Source organism: Ipomoea nil, unplaced genomic scaffold, assembly GCF_001879475.1.
Source record: "Ipomoea nil cultivar Tokyo-kokei standard unplaced genomic scaffold, Asagao_1.1 scaffold0755, whole genome shotgun sequence".
In the NCBI taxonomy this organism is placed as follows: Eukaryota; Viridiplantae; Streptophyta; class Magnoliopsida; order Solanales; family Convolvulaceae; genus Ipomoea; species Ipomoea nil.
Genome location: NW_017617183.1, coordinates 656,757 through 677,152, shown reverse-complemented (window position 1 = coordinate 677,152; position 20,396 = coordinate 656,757). Strand labels below are relative to the sequence as shown.

General features: G+C 39.7%; 1 protein-coding gene across 1 annotated transcript; it reads left to right on the top strand.

Moving 5' to 3' along the window:
• Positions 1–16,759: 16,759 nt before the first annotated feature.
• On the top strand, positions 16,760–18,078 carry LOC109176736. The gene is made up of 2 exons (XM_019326131.1): positions 16,760–17,819; positions 17,912–18,078. The coding sequence occupies exons 1-2, from the start codon at positions 16,760–16,762 to the stop codon at positions 18,076–18,078; spliced, it is 1,227 nt and encodes a 408-aa protein (XP_019181676.1).
• Positions 18,079–20,396: the final 2,318 nt, after the last annotated feature.

The following is a 20,396-nucleotide window of genomic DNA, read 5'->3' as shown; positions in this document are numbered from 1 at the left end:
CCCCACTGACTCTTTTTCACCAAAAACACCACGGGAACCTTTGTGGAACCCGAAACCATGCTTAGACACTTTCAAACGCAATTGATAACACACGTAGACAATTAACAGATCAAAATCAAGAAACATACCGCACATAACCTATCATGCTTTTCTAAACATAATCAACACCCAAACATACAAATTCCCACGCAATCTACTAAGAATAATACCATACGAATTCCACGATATAACCTAGGGTTCTAATTATTTTTAAATCAACAAGAACACAATTCATCTTCTAATATCAAGATTCGGTAGGAATATCATATAAACATCAAGAACTTCATATAATCATCAAGAACATCAAGAACACCATATAATCATCAAGAACTTCTTATCATCAAGATTACCCATGGAATCATAACAACAATTATCAAGATCATTATAACGAATCATCAACACACAAGAATATGGGGGAAATCCTAAGAGGGGAATCATAGCTATGAAAATAGGTTTTGTTGAGACATGGGTTACCTCTTAGCCTTAATTAATTTCCTTGGCTATGAAGGATCTTTCTCTAAGTCTTTCTTCGTTCTTGATTTCTCCTAGGGGAATTCTTGGTGCTCCATGTGTGGTGAGAGGTTATTGTGGTGTAAGATTTAGGTGCCTCCTATGATCCTATATATATATATATATATATATATATATATATATATATATATATATATATATATATATATATATATATATATATATATATATATATATATATATATATATATATTCCTAAGAGTCATAATTGGGGTCTAAATACTATGGGTTTGCTAATTCCATTCCTTATAGGACTAACGACTAGTTTTAGGGATAAGGGTCCATGGTTCATGGTGGACCTTATTAATTAATTAAAGGGAAACCTTACCAAATTAAATCATATTTAATTATTATTAACGGGATTAATTAAATAATTAATCCGGGATTGAAGGCCGTAACACGGGGTGTTACAGGACCATCCTCACAAAGACCATCTCAGATTGGTTTTGCTCAGTTCGCGAATCCTAGTCTTGGTACGAGTACATCGAAAGTTGCTGAAACTCATGGCTGGTTTGAATGGTCTAAAGGTACCGCCACTCAGACAACAATATGGACTAAGGAAAATCTACCAAGAATGATAAAAAAACTGCCTGCAGCCGATCAAGCCCAATGGATCTCGGACAAGAATAAAGATGAAGAAGGCAAACGGAAAAGAACCGAGATGTGGTATGAACTAAGAGATTTCACTGGAAATATGGGCATGAATCTTGGAGAAGAAAGAAGCTTCGAAGAATGTGTCTTATGGTGGGAAGCTGGAGTTCTTCAAGGCAATAATATCAAAGAAGCTTTTGGATATTACATATCCGGGTAAGTTACAAAGAGATTTCAGAATGCGAAGTTCAAAGATGATTTCTTCAAGCTCAGAGAACATGTCAAGGAAATTTTGAAGAAAGACTATGGTTAGAAGAAACCCAGAAGGTAATCTGAAAAATCTCTTAAGCTGATGATTCTGCTATTTTCGAACCTCTGTTGCGTTTTTCTCTATAAATTCGAAATATCTCAATAATAATTTCCCATGGTCTATTTTGAATTTAATATTTTATTTGTTTGATGTAATTAGACCTTCGTGAATTAAAAAGACAAGAAATGTCAAAATGCACATAAAAGTTAAAAAAAAAAAGATGATGATCAAAAATAAATTAATTCAAGATGCGTTTAGGAGCTTGTCTAAAAATTAATTCACAAGTTTTCTTTTGATTGTGTCTCGAAAACCATTTGTTAAACTCATCTTGGCTTTGTCAAATAAAATTGAGCAAAAGGATTATTTTTCAAAGACTTAAAGCAAATGACTGAGTATAGGTTTTGGCATTATCAAAAGGGGGGAAATTGTTAGGAATAAAGTGTAATGGTTTTGATATGCCAAATATGTATTTGTAGATCCCCCAATTTTATTTCATAGGTCTAGTAGAGTCTTAGACCATGATCAGGAAATTATTTAAATTAGAAAGGAGAAAAACATAGGAAGATGTATGAAAATAGAAGAAGAAGATATAAAGCCTAAAATCAAGAATTTGTCTGGTGAAAATGACAAATTGAAGAAGAAGGTGAATGATATGAAATCACGTCTCTACTACTCAAAGAAATATCCCAAAAGAATTTTCGTGAAAGAAAATTAAGATTGGAAGATTGCATGAATATGACTTGGAGATCAAGCATCTATGGAAAGAAAGGAGTACATCAAATATGATTGGAGATATAACCAATAAGCTGTATGGATGAAGTGGAAGATGCTTGATATGTTATGTGAAATGGCTTAAGTTTGAAACTCACTATCAATAATTTTACAAGGTAAAATTTGAGAAGCCAAATTTAATTAAATCTGATGAAGTTGGGCGCCAATTACAAGTGGAATATTTTTAATTAAATCTGATGAAGTTGGGCGCTAGTATGTGATTAAATTGAAGAATATTTTTAAATCCCAAATATACAAGGACCACTTCAGAGCTAATCAGAGAAGCCGTTCTACACCCAGATATTTCCACTCAACGTAAAACCGGAGGAATATCATATGAAGTTTGGGAAACCATTTGTATGAAGTTCAAGCTCTCAAACGGCTAGCTTATCCTTTCTGACATCTTTGCAGAAGATAAGATAAGATCTCTGACAAAAGATACAATATTTCAAAAATGAGATCGTCTCTTTTCCAACGGGCAGATCCTCATTACCAGCTATAAAATGATTAAGATATGAAGACTTGAAGATGCAAGGGGAACATACGAAAAAAAGAGCTAAAAGAGCAATAGAGCAAAAATCTCATTTGGTACAGAGCATACCAAAAATCTTCAAGTGAGAAGTGAGAAAAGAAAAAGAACTCAGAGAGCTTCAAAGAAAATATTCAGAGAGTTCTTAAACAGAGCAAAACAGAGCATAGAAATCAAGTGCTTTACTTGATACACTCAAAGAGAGAAAACACTCAGAGTTATCAAGAGAAATCATTCAAGAGTGTTTATCTTAATCAAAGAGACCTGCGCATCATTGAAATTCAACTACAGAGTCTCGAAGTTAGAAGCAAGACAACACTTGTTTTGGAGCAAAACAAGAGAAGGGAGGAAAGTAGCACGGAGATGTGAAATCTTGGATTGTCACACGGAGCTGTGAGATCCGAAGCAGCAGTGTCGGAGGCACTGGGCGTGATTAGTGCGGGCTTTGTGATCAAAGCCCTAGATCACAGGATACGTTTCTACCGGAGTGTGGAAGACAGGGGGAAAGTAACGCGGAGTCATGAAATCCTGGGATAGTAGCGCGGCGACGTGAAACCCGAAGCAGTAGTGTGGTGTCACTGGGCGTGATTAGTGCGGGCTTTGTAATCAAAGCACTAGATCACGAAAATTCATTGTATCTTGGAACCAAGAAGTGGTAGGTATACTGAATTGCTCTTGGAGATAAGAGCAAGTGGAGTAGGAGGGTTACACCACCTCGCGAACCACTATAATTGTCTTGTGGTCTTTACTGCTTTCTTTACTTACTGCTCTTTACATAATTGCTCTACACGAGATATATTGCTCACACAATCTCACACACACTTTATCTTTATTTAATTCCGCTGTGCACCATACTCTAACAATCTAGTTAAGAGTTTTGGTTTATCTCTGGCTTAGCAATTGTTGTCCTGTGCGAAAAAGTTTGAAAGTCTATTCACCCCCCCTCTAGACTTTCACCTTACCTCTTTTGGGAGAAACATTGTTTTTTTTTTTGAAATACGGGTGGAGATTGATGTTACTAAGCCCCTTAAGAAAGGAATGAAAATGAAGAAAGACAATGGCGAATGGTTTCGTGTTGATTTTCGGTATGAGCGCCTACCCACTTTTTGTTTTGCTTGTGGTGTGTTTGGACATGGTGATCATTTCTGCCGCAAAGTGGCCAGAGGGGGTGATCCGTTAGCTGTGGAACCCTTTGGTCCTGAGCTTCGGGTAGGTAATCGTCGAGGTACTCTGTCAGCCGGCAAAAAATGGATAGCGCCGGAGACTACCCTCGAGCGGAATCAGTGGGTTTCTCCGGGGAATGCGGATGAGTATGATAAAAAAGGAAAAAATATTGCTGATTCGAATGCTGATTTCTTTGCTTTAACTGTGCATGGGTGTGGGACGCGTTTTTTGCATGAAAAGATTGCATTAAATATGGCGGATGGATCTTCTAGGGATTCGTCAAAATAGAACACGGTTACTCAATATTCCAAATCTGAAATTACGGTCCTTGAGCAGAAACGTCGTCGTGTGTCTAAGGATAATGCAATTGATGTGGCAGATTCCATGGAACTTGATAAGGGGTCAAAAAACTTGCATTTAGCGGGTACTGGTGTTGCCTAGTCCCACCTAGGTCAATGAGTACGTTATGTTGGAACTGTCATGGACTTGACAATCCATGCACAGCTCGGGAAATCTTGGCTTTAGGGGCCAAGACAAAGCCGATGTTCATATTTCTTATGGAAATGAAAGTTCGTCAAGAACATGCAAAAAAACTATAAACGTAAACTGCAGTTTGATGGTTTATTTTATGAGGATGGAGGGGGAGTTGGAGGTGGTTTAGCGTTGTTCTGGAGGGATAAGGATGTAGCTCACCTAATTAGATTTTCAAAGAATCACATCGATGTTCGGTTAAGGTTGCTTGGCAACAATGCTTAGTGGTTGACGGGATTTTATGGTTTCCCGGAAGGGAATAAAGACAGCAGTCATGGGATTTGAGATCACTTCATGATAATTGAGTTGGACCTCCCATGGCTTGTGGCAGGTGATTTTAATGATTTGGCATCCCTAGGGGAAAAACCAGGGTAGCACCCTCATCCGCTGACTCTTTTAGATGGTTTTAACCGGGCCTTAGATGACTGTCAACTGTTTGACCTTGGAATCAATGGAAGGCAGTTCACTTGGGAGCGTGGAAAGGGTACAGCGATTTGGATCGAAGAACGACTAGATATGGCCGTTGCGGGAGTAGAATGGAGGTCCATGTTTGTCCATGCCGAGGTATGTAATTTAGATGTTGTTACATCTGACCATACTGCTATTTTTGTGGAGGTGGAGAGTTCACGTATGGGAAGGCAGAGACACCGCTTTTTGTTTGAGAACTCATGGTTATAAGATTCGGGATGCAAAGACGTGGTAATTCGATCTTGGACTGAATCTGCTAATGAGGTGTTGCCAACCCGGCTGGAATTCTGTGGAACTTCACTGAAAATGTGGGCGGCAATTTAATTAAACAAATTGACAGAGTTATTAGTCGCATTCATGTCCGACTAAATGAGCTGAGAGAACGAAGAGATAATATGAGTTTAACTCAGTTTCGTGAACTGAACGACGAGTTGAACATGTTGTATGATTAGTAAAGCGATATTTAGCGTCATCGTGAGAAACATTTTTTGCTATTGAAAGGCGATAGAAAAACTTAATTGTTCCATTTCTATGCTTCGGCGCGAGGAAGGAAAAATACAATCTTACGGCTCAAAGATGAGGCTGACAATTGGGTCGAAGGGCAAGCCTTAGTGGATTTGGCTATGCGATATTACACTACGATTTTCTCTACTGGTGGGGTTCATTCTAGCTCGTCGCTGGATAATTTGCAACCGAGGATTACTGATATGGATAATCAAGCTTTACTTCGTCCTTTCTCCACGGATGATGTAAACGACGCTCTTTTCTCAAGGGCTCTTGATAAGTCTCCCGGTCCGGATGGGTTCAGTCCCGCATTCTTTCGGCATTTATGGAGCGAGATTGGTGAAGATGTGACTCGTTTTGTTTTGGACTGCGCTGATATTCAGACTTGGCCGGCGGGTTTCAATGACATCTATATTACCCTAATCCTGAAGAAATCAAGTCCTAATAAAATGAGTGATTTACGCCCCATTGCGCTATGCAACGTCACATATAAAATCTTGTCAAAATGCTAGCAAATAGGCTCTCCATAGTGCTTTTATCCCCGGGCGTTTAATTACTGATAGCGTCCTTGTTGCATTGGAAGTGGTGCACTATCTAAATACGAAAAGGGATGGAGTAATGGGCTGGTGCACTTTAAAGCTAGATATGGCCAAAGCCTATGACAAGATGGAGTGAGACTTTTTGAGTTTGATGATGAGCTGATTGGGGTTTGATCAACTGTTGATTGATTTGATTATGAGATGTGTAACAACTGTACGATACAATGTACTGAATGGTTTTTTAACAGATTATATTGTTCCATCACGTGGTTTGAGGCAGGGGGACCCATTGTCCCCTTATTTATTCATCTTGTGCGTGGAGGGTTTGGAACATCTTATTACTACTACTGTCCATACTCAGCGTATATCTCTGTGTGTGGTTGTTCGTGGTGCGCCGGGGATCTCTCATCTTTTTTTCGTCGACGAAAGCCTCATATTTTTTAAGGCATCTACTCTTGAGGCTGAAGCTGTTAAGGATTGTCTTGCTGTTTATGAATCCATGTCCGATTAGTCAGTGAATTATAACAAGTCGTTAATAATTTTCAGTAGCAATACCAGTGGTGGTGTGAGGACTGCTGTCACTTCGGTTCTTAATGTTACAACTGCAAATAATCTTGGTAGTTATCTGGGATTGCCCATGGGAATAGGCCGGAACAAGCGTGAAATCTTCTCATATCTGGAAACTAAATTGAGGCATCGCGTGGTTAGAATAAAAAGATTCTATCCCGTGCGAGTAAAGAAGTGTTACTAAAAAGCGTTGCTCAGGCCCTACCGACATACACCATGAGTATCTACTATCTTCCTGCAAATTTCTGTGACCACATTGAAAGAATTATGAATCAATATTGGTGGGGTGTTCGTGGCAGTGAGGCCGGTGGATGGCATAGAAACGAATGTGCAAGTCGAAGTCTGAAGAAGGACTTAGATTTAAAAATCTTAATAAGTTCAACGTTGCTCTTCTTGCAAAGCAAGGTTGGCGCTTATTAACTAATCCTACCTCTCTTGCTGTTGAGTTATTTAAGGCAATATATTACCCGTATGCTGATTTTCTAGATGCAAAGATCGGTGCAAATCCAAGCTACTATTGGAATTCTATTTCGGCAGGGCAAGAAATACTTCGCATGGGTTGTTTTTGAAGGGTGGGAAATGGTGTTGCAACTTTTATTTGGAAGCATCTATGGCTTCCTAATCAAGAAGACCCTTATGTTCGGACCCTTTGTATGGATTTGTATCGTAACATGAAGGTGAGCACACTTATTAATGATGTTTCCAAGGACTCAGACCTTAATGTTTTAAACACAATATTTGAAGCACGTGATATTGAGCTGATAGTAAAGCTACCAATTACTACCGAATGTGATGATGCGTGGTGCTAGAGGGGCGACATTAAAGGTCAGTATTCCGTTAGACATGGTTATCGCATGTTGAATACGACACAAGAAGGGGTGCCAACTTTGTTCACCGCATGGGGTAAGGTCTGGGATTTGAAGGTCCCTCAAAAAATTCATAGTTTTATGTGCCGATGCATACATGGCGAGCTGCCAACTATGATAGCTCTTTTATCATGGATTCACGGAGGATGGATGTTGATACTTCATGTCATCTATGTAGACAACAGTCACAATCTGCTGTGCACTTAATGTTTGAATGCGAGCATGTGGAACCTCTATGGGTTATTGTTAGTTGCCCACCGCTGGCTGTTGGTGATGATTTCGTTGCTTGGTCGCTGAAATGATTAAGTCATGATAAGTTCCCAAAAGTGTGCATTCTTGGAAGTATTTTTGTGTAACTCGAGGTAGTATTTTGATGTTATCACATCTTTGCTTGTTATTATAGTTATTTTGAATCATCTCAGTATTTAAGTTCTTTAATTTTGCTTATTTAATACATATTTTCCTTGCTATTATCATTTAATTATGGTTCACACTTGTTTTGAATGTTTTACGGTGTTTGTTAGTGTTTTTGAACCATTTTAGGTCAAAGATATGAGCAAGGGAAGTTCAAGGATGAGTTTTGAGCAATTTTGGACGAGTTCGGGGCCCAGTGGACTCGACGCGTCGAAATTTTCCAGTAGCTAACTAATTCGCGCACAGGAAGTCTCGACGCGTGGAGAAAATTCTCGACGCGTCGAGAGAATAGGCGTCTATTTCTGGGATAAAAACAGACGCCTAAAGTGGCGCAGCTGGGCAAAATTTAATACAAGCGCGAGATTTCTTTTCCTAATATCAATTGCACGGATTTCAAGGCTCATATCTCCATATCAAAAGTTAGCAATTCAAGGAATCTTCCAAATTCTAAATATCATTAAAGACGGCAATTTCTTTATTTAAATATAGGAATTAGAATTTGAGTCCAATTTGGTACAAGATTCCTATTTCATCTCAACTTTGTACCCACTATAAAATCCCTCCTTCCTCAACCCTAAGAAGACAACACCGAGAGATTTTTAGAGTTCTTTGTAGACAAGAAAGAGAGAAATCAAGAGGCTCAAGTCGTCTTTGGAAGCAAGGAGGAAGCCAGGGAGATTTGGGAGAATCGCTTGGTTAATTCTTGTACTCTTCTGATGATTTGTAATCCTTTATTCATATTTGCTATGTATAATTTAGCCATGCTCGGCTAAATTCTTTAGGGATTTTTGGGTGAATTCGTTTATGAACCTATGTGCCTAGTTCGTTAATTTCTTAATATATTTATGTTTGGTTTTATGATTTGTGTTGCAATCTTGTTTTAATCAGTTGTTGTTGGTAGTTAAAGGCCTAAATTACTGGCTTCACAGTCATGTTTGTGTCACCAATGGGAGTTGGGGCATAAATTAGGGCACACACGATTGCACCTAATGGTTGGTCCTTGGGAAAGGGGAACTTATTAGGGGAAGTTTATTCTAGATTATTGCTCATCGGGAGATGGTAGTAATTAGGAATAATTGAATGCTGATCTTTGATCTTATTGGGTGTTTAAGCCATGGGAGTGGAAATTCCCTAGGAATAGAGATTACGGGAGTAATTCGATTCCACTTTGCATTCCCATACAAATCTTAATTCCAAACCAAATATTACAAACGTTAATTGGCACTAGGTGATTAAACATTGTGATCCCAAGAATCCTATTTTGTTCTATTGTCTACAAAACCTTGCTACTTATTTTATTCTGCTTGTTATTTTATGCAATCAATCAACCTTCAAGTTTTGTTCGGACTAGTTTCATATGAGTAACCTAGTAGCTAGTGATTAGTACACCACCTCTCTGTGGTTTGACAACCCGAATACTCCGGGTATTATTTGTTTGCCCCAAATTACAGCAATCAAATTGGCGCCGTTGCCGGGGAGGTGGCGTTACGTACTGACATTAGTGAAAGTCTTGCTTTAGGAGTCTAGTTCATTTATTTATTTTATTTTATTTATTTATTGATTTATTTTATCTGCTAATCCATAACAAGTCCCTTGTTCTTGAGTGTGATTTTGCTTTGAATCTGAGAACTTGGCTTTTTATGCATACACGATCTCGTGGGAAAGAAGGATTATTACCTTTGAATCTTGAGATTGAGAAAAGAGCCAAGTTTCTTAGGAAACAAACTAGGATGGCACAGGTACAAGAAAACCAAGCTGGAGGGAGATCAATGTCTGACTACCTTGCTCCGGATGTTGAGGAGCATGGTAGCATCAATATTCCAAATGTGGAGGCCAATAACTTTGCGATCAATCCGGCCATACTTAGCATGGCTGCGGCAGATCGATTTGGTGGGATGCCCACGGAAGATCCCAATGCTCACGCCACCAAGTTCCTACGACTTTGTGGCACTTTCAAGATAAATGGAGTCACTCAAGATGCTGTCAGACTTAGGCTTTTTCCCTTTACACTGAAGGACAGGGCTGAAGATTGGTTATCCTCACATCCTGATAACCATTTTGACACTTGGGACAAATTACATGGAGAATTTTTGAAGAAGTTCTATCCTATCTCCAAAACTCAACGGATGAGAAGGGCAATTCAAAACTTTAAGCAACTGGCAACTGAGTCCCTCACTGAGTCTTGGGAGAGATTTAAGGAATTGAAGAGGCAATGTCCACACCATGGATTTCAGAGTTGGGATTTGATGATGTCTTTCTATGAAGGATTGCTGGATAATTCTAGGATTTTGGTGGATGCTTCTTCAGGTGGTTCGTTCACGATTCTAGAGCCAACACAAGCCGAGGAACTATTGGAGAAAATTGCTATGAATGGATCTACTTGGTACACGGAGAGGTCTCCACAAAAGCTTGTAGGAGGAATTCATGATGCGGGGCAGTTAGCCGATTTGTCAACAAAGTTGGATAACGTGGTCTCCTTGGTTCAAAAACTTGCCCAAATCACCAGCCAAAATCACAACTCTAGGGATTGTATCGACGAGTTCAACTCCCAAACCTCTATGGAGCAAGTTAATATGTTGGGATATAATAGGCCTCATCAACAGTCTTACCAACCTCAAGGGACCTACCATCCTAATAATTCAAGGAACCATCCCGGTTTTTCATGGAGCAACCCAGCGGGAGCTGCCAACCCTCAACACTTTGTTAATAGAGGTCCTCTGGGTTATCAAGGTACTCAAGTTCAATCTAAATTTCCCGTTTCAGAGGCCCCACCACAATCGAATACGGACGCTTTGCTGGAAAAATTGATTAAATGTCAGTTAGAGATTACAGAAAGGATGGATAAAATGGAAGCTCGCCAAAATCTGGTTGAAAGGCAATTAGCAAATCAACCTTCTATATCAAGTACTAAAGTCACAGGGAAGTTGCCAGCTATGCCTGAAAATCCAAGGGAGCATGTAAATGCAATTGTTACAAGGAGTGGCAAAATACTTGAAGAGCCACCTCTTCCAATCAAAGCATCAATTCCTAAAAAGACAGTTGAGGAGAAGATTGAAGAGATACTTGATGGTATAGAAGATGAGCCAATTGCTGTGCGAAATAATCCACAAGTTCAAAAGGAAGTAGAGAAACCTGTGAGAAGGTATGTACCCCCATTGCCTTTTCCTCAAAAACTTGAAACAACAAAAGAAAGTAGGTGGAAAAAGTTTTTGGAGATTGTTGAGAGTTTGAAAGTTTCAGTTCCCTTACTTGATTTGCTTTCACAAGTTCCCTCTTATGGAAAATTTTTGAAAGAGATTCTAGCTAAGAAAAAGAAGTATGGGGAACGAGAGATGGAGGAATATACCTAAGCATAGAGATCCGGGGAAGTTCACAATTCCTTGTGTGATTGGAGGCCGACCGTTAAAGGGATCCCTTTGTGATTTAGGAGCCAGTGTGAGTGTTATGCCTCTTACTCTTTGTCAAGGGTTAGGGTTGGGAGAGCCAAAACCAATCCAATTCACCCTAGAAATAGCTGATAGATCCATCGTAAAGCCTATTGGAATCCTTGAAGATGTCCCAGTTCGTGTGGACAAGTATTTTGTGCCTTGTGATTTTATTGTGATAGATGTCCAAAGGAACTTAGACGTTCCACTCATTTTGGGGAGACCCTTTCTAGCCACTATTGGAGCAATGATTGATGCAAGGAAAGGGTCCATGATTTTTGACTTTGGGGAGGAAAAGGTGGAATTTAATGTTCTTGATGAGCCAAAAATCATTGAGTGCAAGTCAATTTTGCACATCGACCCTACTCTCAAGGTGACCCATGATGAGTATTTGCATTTGAAGAGTCTATGGGGTGATGAGATCAAACTCGCGGATCAACCAGGATGAGCACTCCATAACCAGGTTAGGTCGAGCTAGCGACGTTAAACTTAGCGCTTCATGGGAGGCATCCCATGTTATCTTTTATTTCTTTCATATTTATTGCTTTCTAGATTCATTTTATTTAGTTTTATTGCTTTCTAGTTCGTGATTATTTTATTGCTTTTTAGTTTTCTCTTTTCTCTTGTTCTACTTTTCTTTTGCATCAGGGACGATGCAAAGTTTTAAGTGTGAGGGGGAGGAATCATTAATTTGGGGATATTTTTAAATTTTTAAAATTTTAGCTTTTGCTTGGATGACTCATATGCTATTTTTGGTGAATAAGCTACTTGTCTTAGCATGCAGTTACAATTATTCTCTCTTGTTGGTTTGTGGTTTGTTTTAGTGGTGCTTGCTGCATCTCAATTTGTGATGGATGATTTGAGGTGTAACACATATTTGATCTATTCCCTTGCCAATAGCTTTGTTAACCACTTAATAATTGGATTAATCCTTGATCTTGTGTTTTGCATTGCTAGTGAAGGCTTATGTGAGATTCCGGTCATGGGTGTTTTTGCTAGAACTTGCCTCATTACTCCCTAAGTGATGTCTAAGTTTTGCATGTTTTGAAGTGATTTAGGCCATTATTGTTTAGCCATAGCCTTTAAACCTGTCCCTATATATATATTTTTATCCTTCGTTTCCCCATTGTGCCTTTTGTTTGTTCAAATAAGTGCTAAGCACTTATCCCCTCTTTGTGATTGTTTTTCTTTGATTTACCCCATTATTATAACCCTTAGCCCGTGGCCAAATATTTCCCTTCCACCCTTGAGAGAATGAAACTTTTATCTTCATCTTTTCCGTAAGAAGAGTTTTATGGAGTTGTGCTACGAAAAAAGCAGCTAGTGTTACAAATGTTCAAGAGTGGAGGTCATGAAAGTTTGGATTAAAATTATCTTGCTATATCCAAAAGAAGTCCAAAGACAAAGAAAAGAATGAAAAAAAAAAAAAAAAAAAAAAAAAGATTGAAAGTTTTTGAGTTTGGATCCCCACTTTACCAAAGAGTTGCTAAGTTCTTAAAAGAAGTTTGCTCTTTGGAATTATGATTATCTCATCTCTTCCAAATTTTGAAAAGTTTAGATAAATTGTGAAATTCTCTCTTTTGATTTATTTTTCCATACCACTTCTTTGTTAGCCGTCACCCGTAGCCCCATTACAAGCTTAATAAAGTCCTATTTTATCTTAGCATGCGTTCTTAGATTTGATCTAGGGGAGTATGAAGGGCAAGCCTTTGGGATCTCATTCTTGAGCCGTGTCTTGCATAATCTCAACTGAGTACTTGTACACAATTGATCCTCACACACTTTAAATTCTTGGCGCTCGGTTTTTGGCTTGGAAATGGGTCTCCTATGTGCCAAACTAATTTGATTCTTGAAGCTTGTTGTTTTGTAGCAAGTTGGTTGGTGGTTTGAAAGGTTGTGCAAGAGAGAGCATGAGTAATTTGTATGTTTGGACTTGTGATTTTATTCCTTAGTTTTGCTTGAGGACAAGCAAAAACTTAAGTGTGAGGGGGTGATGTTATCACATCTTTGCTTGTTATTATAGTTATTTTGAATCATCTCAGTATTTAAGTTCTTTAATTTTGCTTATTTAATACATATTTTCCTTGCTATTATCATTTAATTATGGTTCACACTTGTTTTGAATGTTTTACGGTGTTTGTTAGTGTTTTTGAACCATTTTAGGTCAAAGATATGAGCAAGGGAAGTTCAAGGATGAGTTTTGAGCAATTTTGGACGAGTTCGGGGCCCAGTGGACTCGACGCGTCGAAATTTTCCAGTAGCTAACTAATTCGCGCACAGGAAGTCTCGACGCGTGGAGAAAATTCTCGACGCATCGAGAGAATAGGCGTCTATTTCTGGGATAAAAACAGACGCCTAAAGTGGCGCAGCTGGGCAAAATTTAATACAAGCGCGAGATTTCTTTTCCTAATATCAATTGCACGGATTTCAAGGCTCATATCTCCATATCAAAAGTTAGCAATTCAAGGAATCTTCCAAATTCTAAATATCATTAAAGACGGCAATTTCTTTATTTAAATATAGGAATTAGAATTTGAGTCCAATTTGGTACAAGATTCCTATTTCATCTCAACTTTGTACCCACTATAAAATCCCTCCTTCCTCAACCCTAAGAAGACAACACCGAGAGATTTTTAGAGTTCTTTGTAGACAAGAAAGAGAGAAATCAAGAGGCTCAAGTCGTCTTTGGAAGCAAGGAGGAAGCCAGGGAGATTTGGGAGAATCGCTTGGTTAATTCTTGTACTCTTCTGATGATTTGTAATCCTTTATTCATATTTGCTATGTATAATTTAGCCATGCTCGGCTAAATTCTTTAGGGATTTTTGGGTGAATTCGTTTATGAACCTATGTGCCTAGTTCGTTAATTTCTTAATATATTTATGTTTGGTTTTATGATTTGTGTTGCAATCTTGTTTTAATCAGTTGTTGTTGGTAGTTAAAGGCCTAAATTACTAGCTTCACAGTCATGTTTGTGTCACCAATGGGAGTTGGGGCATAAATTAGGGCACACACGATTGCACCTAATGGTTGGTCCTTGGGAAAGGGGAACTTATTAGGGGAAGTTTATTCTAGATTATTGCTCATCGGGAGATGGTAGTAATTAGGAATAATTGAATGCTGATCTTTGATCTTATTGGGTGTTTAAGCCATGGGAGTGGAAATTCCCTAGGAATAGAGATTACGGGAGTAATTCGATTCCACTTTGCATTCCCATACAAATCTTAATTCCAAACCAAATATTACAAACGTTAATTGGCACTAGGTGATTAAACATTGTGATCCCAAGAATCCTATTTTGCTCCATTGTCTACAAAACCTTGCTACTTATTTTATTCTGCTTGTTATTTTATGCAATCAATCAACCTTCAAGTTTTGTTCGGACTAGTTTCATATGAGTAACCTAGTAGCTAGTGATTAGTACACCACCTCTCTGTGGTTCGACAACCCGAATACTCCGGGTATTATTTGTTTGCCCCAAATTACAGCAATCATATTTCGTGGGAAATAAACATAAATTAGTATAAGAATACGAACAAGCAAAGCATTTGAATGCCGTGTTATGATTTCTTGTAGGTAATTGTGTGAGAAGACATAACGAAGAAAAGATGAGAAGAAGCCACAAGGAAGCAACACCCCACGCATCGGCCAACGTACGTGGAAGGATGCGTGGAGCCACAAGTGACCCCCAACACACTCATCCAATGCGCGTTGGATGAGTGCGTTGGGCGGGATCTCCTCAAAGGCGCGAAAATTGAAGTATAAAAGGGAAAAATTCAGCAATTGAGAGGAACGCACTCATTTTATTACACTTCTCCTGAACTTGTAGAGCTAGGTTAGGAACCCTAGAGAGAGAAACAAGAGATTTTACTCTAGCTTCAAGAAGATTTTGCAATTGAAGATTGGAATTGGCAATTGTTTGGTATTTCTTTCATCTCTAGCACTTTCTATACTTGTTTTCTATATTCATTGCTTCTTTCTCGTGAATATATCCACCCATAAGAGTAGATTTTTATCCAATATGTTAGAGAGTAGCTAAACATCTTTGATTGGATTGTGATCCTTGGATTCATGGCATTCTAGGTTGTTAGATTAGAAATTGAGAGGATGTATTGATGAATTGACTTGCTATGTGTTGAGTTTGGTTGCTTTGATCTTGTTTAATTGGTGGCCACAATTGGGCAAGAGTTTAGAAGGGAGATATGTGTGAAAGATTACCATTTCTACCTAGTCTAGAGACTCACCATCCCCGCCTTACGATCCGAGAAGGGTAGGCCCGGGAGGGGAGGTAGACCACATGCTTGTGAAAATGCCTTAGCCGACTTAGGCAATTAAGAGTCTAGATTTCACGCAATCTAGTGTTAGTGCCGTACACCCTCGTAGGGAGTCATGAGTCAATCATCCCGATACCTTTCCCCGGGCGAGTTCAACCTATGAATGTTTGTCTAGGGAGAGCAATCCAATCTCCATCCCACTTGTTTGTTCTTCCTTTTCCCTAGTCTCCGTGTGTTTCCTTGCCTAGTTCTTATGTTTTCCTTTAGTTTGGCTTTGTCCACTTGCCTATGTGGTGCCTTGCAAGAGTGTATTGAACTCTCCAATTTATCATCCTTGTGAGACACGACAACAACAAAATGGCGCCGTTGCCGGAGATGCCAAACGTTGTAGTTTAGTATGTTTTTGCTTGTAAACACATAGTCAAGAAGACCAAGTTTTGTTTGTTTTTCCTCATCTCGTTATTGTTTTTCTTATGTTGTAATTGTTACTTGAAATTGACCTTAACGAGCAACTACTTCTAGTTGTTCTTCCTTTGCATCATGATTCTTGTGTAGGACACCATGGACTCCGAAAACCATCACCAAAAACATCGTGGACCAAATTCAAATGCATACCCACCCCATGGTGAAGAACCATAGAGACACACTTCATCAATACCTTATCCTCACACCTCATATTATCCACCCCTACTACCCTACATTTACAACTACCCACCCCCAACTTATCATTACCCTCCATTAGCCCCATGTTACTATGAACACTGTTACGCCACTCACCATCATACCAATTCTCCAAATCCTTACCCAAAAGATGCTCCACCCTCGCAAGATCACTACAATTCACGGTGTTGCCCATCTCCAAACCATCCAACACACGTTGGGACCGCGTAGGGAGAAAATAGGAACCCCAATGACATCCCCAACGCATGTGGGACTGAAGGAAATTCGTTGGAAGGAAACAGAATCTTCCATACTTCGGATGCATGGGACGAAGACAGAAACTTCCACGCATCCTCCAACGCACGTTGGAGGGATGTGTGGGAGGAAGGCAGAAACTTCTAAGCATCGCCCAACGTGCCTGGGCCATGCGTGGAAAGTCCTAACCCATTTGAAAATAAGCTTCAAGATTTCATTCACGAAACAAAAGAAGAAATGACGTATCTTAGGACATCCATGAAGCAAGAACCTGAAAAAGAGTTGAATATCTTTAGGCAAGAGACATGACAACCACTCAAACGAATGGATGACAACATTGCCGCACAAGTGGAAGGTTTTACTAAGAAATGTGAAGCTGAAGCCCATGCCATTACTCTTAGGAGTGGGAAAGGACTTCCGGACATGACCCCACCCCCAAAAGCAACAAAGGATGCATCCCAAGAAACAACGGAGGATGACGAGCTAAACAAGAAAGTAGATCAATCCTCAGCTCCCAAGAGATCACCAAGTACAACCAAGCTGGGAAAAGAACCCCCGAAGCCTACCAAGCATACAAGAAAAGGAAAAGAAAGCATTGAGAATCAACCAACCATCCCTAAGGACAAGCTACCATTCCCCCAACGATTCTGGAGTGACGTGGATAACGCGACGTACGCCAAATTCCTACAAATTCTCAAGCAACTCCACGTGCATATGCCTTTCATAGATGCATTGGGAGAGATGCCGAGGTACGCAAAATTCCTTAAAGATTTACTTTCCAATAAGAAAAGACTTGATGAATCGGCTACTATTATACATGGAGAAGAGTGTTCCGCCATTGTGCACCGGGATATGCCCCGGAAACTAAAAGATCCGGGGAGCTTTACTATCCTGTGCAAAATTGGAGGAGCATCCTTTAACAAAGCTCTAGCCGATCTCGGCGCGAGAATAAATTTGATGTCGTATAGTCTTTATAAGAGGTTGAATTTAGGTACTCTCAAGCCAACCCGAATATGCATCCAACTTGCAGATCGATCCATGACATACCCATGTGGTATCGTCGATGACGTGTTGGTGAGAATAGATAAGTTCATTTTTCCAGTAGACTTTGTCATATTAGATATGGATTCTGATGGGGAAATACCTCTCATTTTGGGAAGGCCATTCTTGGCCACAGCCCGTGCCCTCATAGATGTCGAAAACGGTAAACTCGTCATCCGTGTTGGAGACGAGTCTACGAGTTTCAACGTATCTAAGTTGATTAAGTTCCCTTTGGATGGGGACGATGAATGCTTTTACATAGAGTATATGCACGAGGAAATTGACCACTTGTATGAACTACCCTATAAAGAAATGAAAGAATATGACTTGGCAAGTCAAAGTGGTAAGGATGATTCTACTTGCATATGCTTATTAATAATGCTTTTGAATCATGTGATAATGCTTTATATGAATCATTGAATGTTCTTGGAGAAGTTGAGGAAGATACGGTTGGATGTGATCGGGATGATTTTAGTGGAGTAGGAAATGAAGGGATGTGTGAAACCGATGGAGAAGGAAATGATGAAGGAGGAAACGAGAATGAAGAGAAAAATTTGGAGGATGGAGGGATAAAATCAAAGATAAAGAGAAGAGTGTGTTGAAACTCCTACTGAGCCATTTGGAATACGCCTACTTAGAAAACAATAATGAACACCACGTTGTGATTTCGGCTCACCTCACCGAGAATGAAAAGGAGAGATTAGTGGCTATATTGAAAAAGAACAAAGAGGCTATCGGATGGAAGATAGCCGATTTGAAAGAATAAGCCCGACCATTTGCACCTACAAGATCCTTTTGGAAGAAGGCGGGAAACTTGTTGCTCAACCCCAAAGGAGGTTGAACCCGAACACTTTTGAAATAGTCAAAAATGAAGTGATCAAGCTCCTAGACATTGACATGATCTATCCCATTTTGGATAGCGCATGGGTAAGCTCTACAAACGTGGTCCTAAAGAAAGGAGGAATAACCGTGGTTGAGAATGAAAGAAAGGAGTTAATCCCTACAAGAAAGGTGATCAGTTTGCGGGTATGTATTGACTACCGAAAATTGAATGAAGCTACGAGGAAAGACCACTTCCCATTACAATTCATTGATCAAACCATTGAAAGAGTGTCTGGTTAAGGGTTATATTCTTTGCTCGGCGGCATGAGCGGGTATTTTCAAATACCCGTAGCACTAAAAGATCAAGAGAAGACGACATTCACATGCCCGTTCGGAACATTTGCCTACCAAAAAATGCCATTCGGGCTATGCAACGCATCAGCAACCTTCATGAGGTGCATAATAGCAATATTTGAAGATATCATTGGAGATTTCATGGAGGTATTCATGGATGATTTCACGGTCTCTAGGAACACCTTTGAGGAAAGCCTTAATAACTTGGAAAAAGTGTTAAAAAGATGCCAAAAGGTGAACCTTGCACTCTCTTGGGAGAAATGCTACTATATGGTCAAAGAAGGGATAGTGTTAGGACACAAGGTGTCCAAAAAGGGAATCAAAGTGGATAGAGCAAAGACATCGGTTATCAAGACCTTACCTATACCCCACAATGTCACGTCATTGCGGAGCTTCCTAGGACATATGGGTTTCTACCAGTGGTTCATCAAAGATTTCTCCAAGATTGCGAGGCCTCTCACGAAGCTATTGGAAAAGGATGCCACGTTTGAAATGACCAATGAGAGTATAGCGGCTTTCAACAAGTTGAAGGAGGCTGTGACTAGTGCTCCTAATCTAGTAGGACCCGATTGGGGTAAACCTTTTGAGCTCATGTGCGACGCAAGTAATTACGCAATAGGAGCAATGTTAGGATAAAGAACGGAGAAGATGTTCCAACCAATTGCGTATGCTAGCCGTATACTCACCAAACCTCAGCAAGCATACAGTACGACCGAAGGAAGCTCATTGCCATCGTGTTCGCGCTGGACAAGTTTAGATCATATCTTTTGATGTCCAAGGTTATCATCCTTATGGACTATGCAGCAATCCGATACTTGATGGAAAAACCCGAAGCAAAGCCACGTTTAATTCGGTGGATACTTCTTCTCCAAGAGTTCGATGTGACTATTGTTGATAGGAAAGGCACCAAGAACAACGCCGCAGATCACATATCCCGGTTGGAGAATGACAAAAAGAAAGATGATGTGGGCGAAATAGAAGAATTCTTTCTGGAGGAGAAGTTATTGGGCGTGACATTGCCCTATGGTATGTCGACATTGCAAATTTCCTAGTGGGTGAAGTCTTATCGAATTACCTTGATGTTCACAAGAGGAGAAAGTTAAGAGCCGATGCAAGATTCTATTTTTGGGATGAACCATTCCTTTTCCGGATTTGTGTAGATCAAGTCATCCGAAGATGTGTTTCAGAAGGAGAGGGACAAATCATAGTTGGAGAGTGCTATAAAGTGGGCCACCATTCAGCGAATCGTACAACTATAAGAGTTCTAGAAGCCGGATTCTATCGGCCGTCAATTTTTAGAGATGCTCAAGGTTGTGTGCGGAATTGTGACGGGTGTCAATGAACCGGGAATGTCATACACCGTGATGAGATGCCCCAAACTTTTATATTGGCCTGCGATGTTTTTGGCATTTGGGGATTAGACTTTGTTGGACCTTTTCAAGAATTAAGAGGTTGCAAGTATATTTTATTGGCAATCGACTATGTGTCGAAATGGATAGAAGCCGAAGCCCTGAGGTCGAATGATGGAAAGAGTGTCATAAGGTTCTTGGAGCGCTTGTTTTCTCGGTTTGGAATGCCCCGTGTTATCATAAGTAACCGAGGAACACATTTCCGGAACGTACCCATGAAGAGGATTCACAATCAATACGGGGTACAACACCAGGGAGGTGTCTCCTACCACCCTCAATCTAGCGGGCAAGTTGAAAATTCCAATCGGGACGTTAAGATCATTTTGGAAAAGGAC

Bases quoted from the DNA above. Each gene is read 5' to 3' on its own strand.
- LOC109176736 (XM_019326131.1), top strand. From the start codon at position 16,760: ATGGATGACAACATTGCCGCACAAGTGGAAGGTTTTACTAAGAAATGT. The intron at 17,820-17,911 runs GTAAGGATGATT...TTCTTGGAGAAG, and splicing joins TGACTTGGCAAGTCAAAGTG to TTGAGGAAGATACGGTTGGA.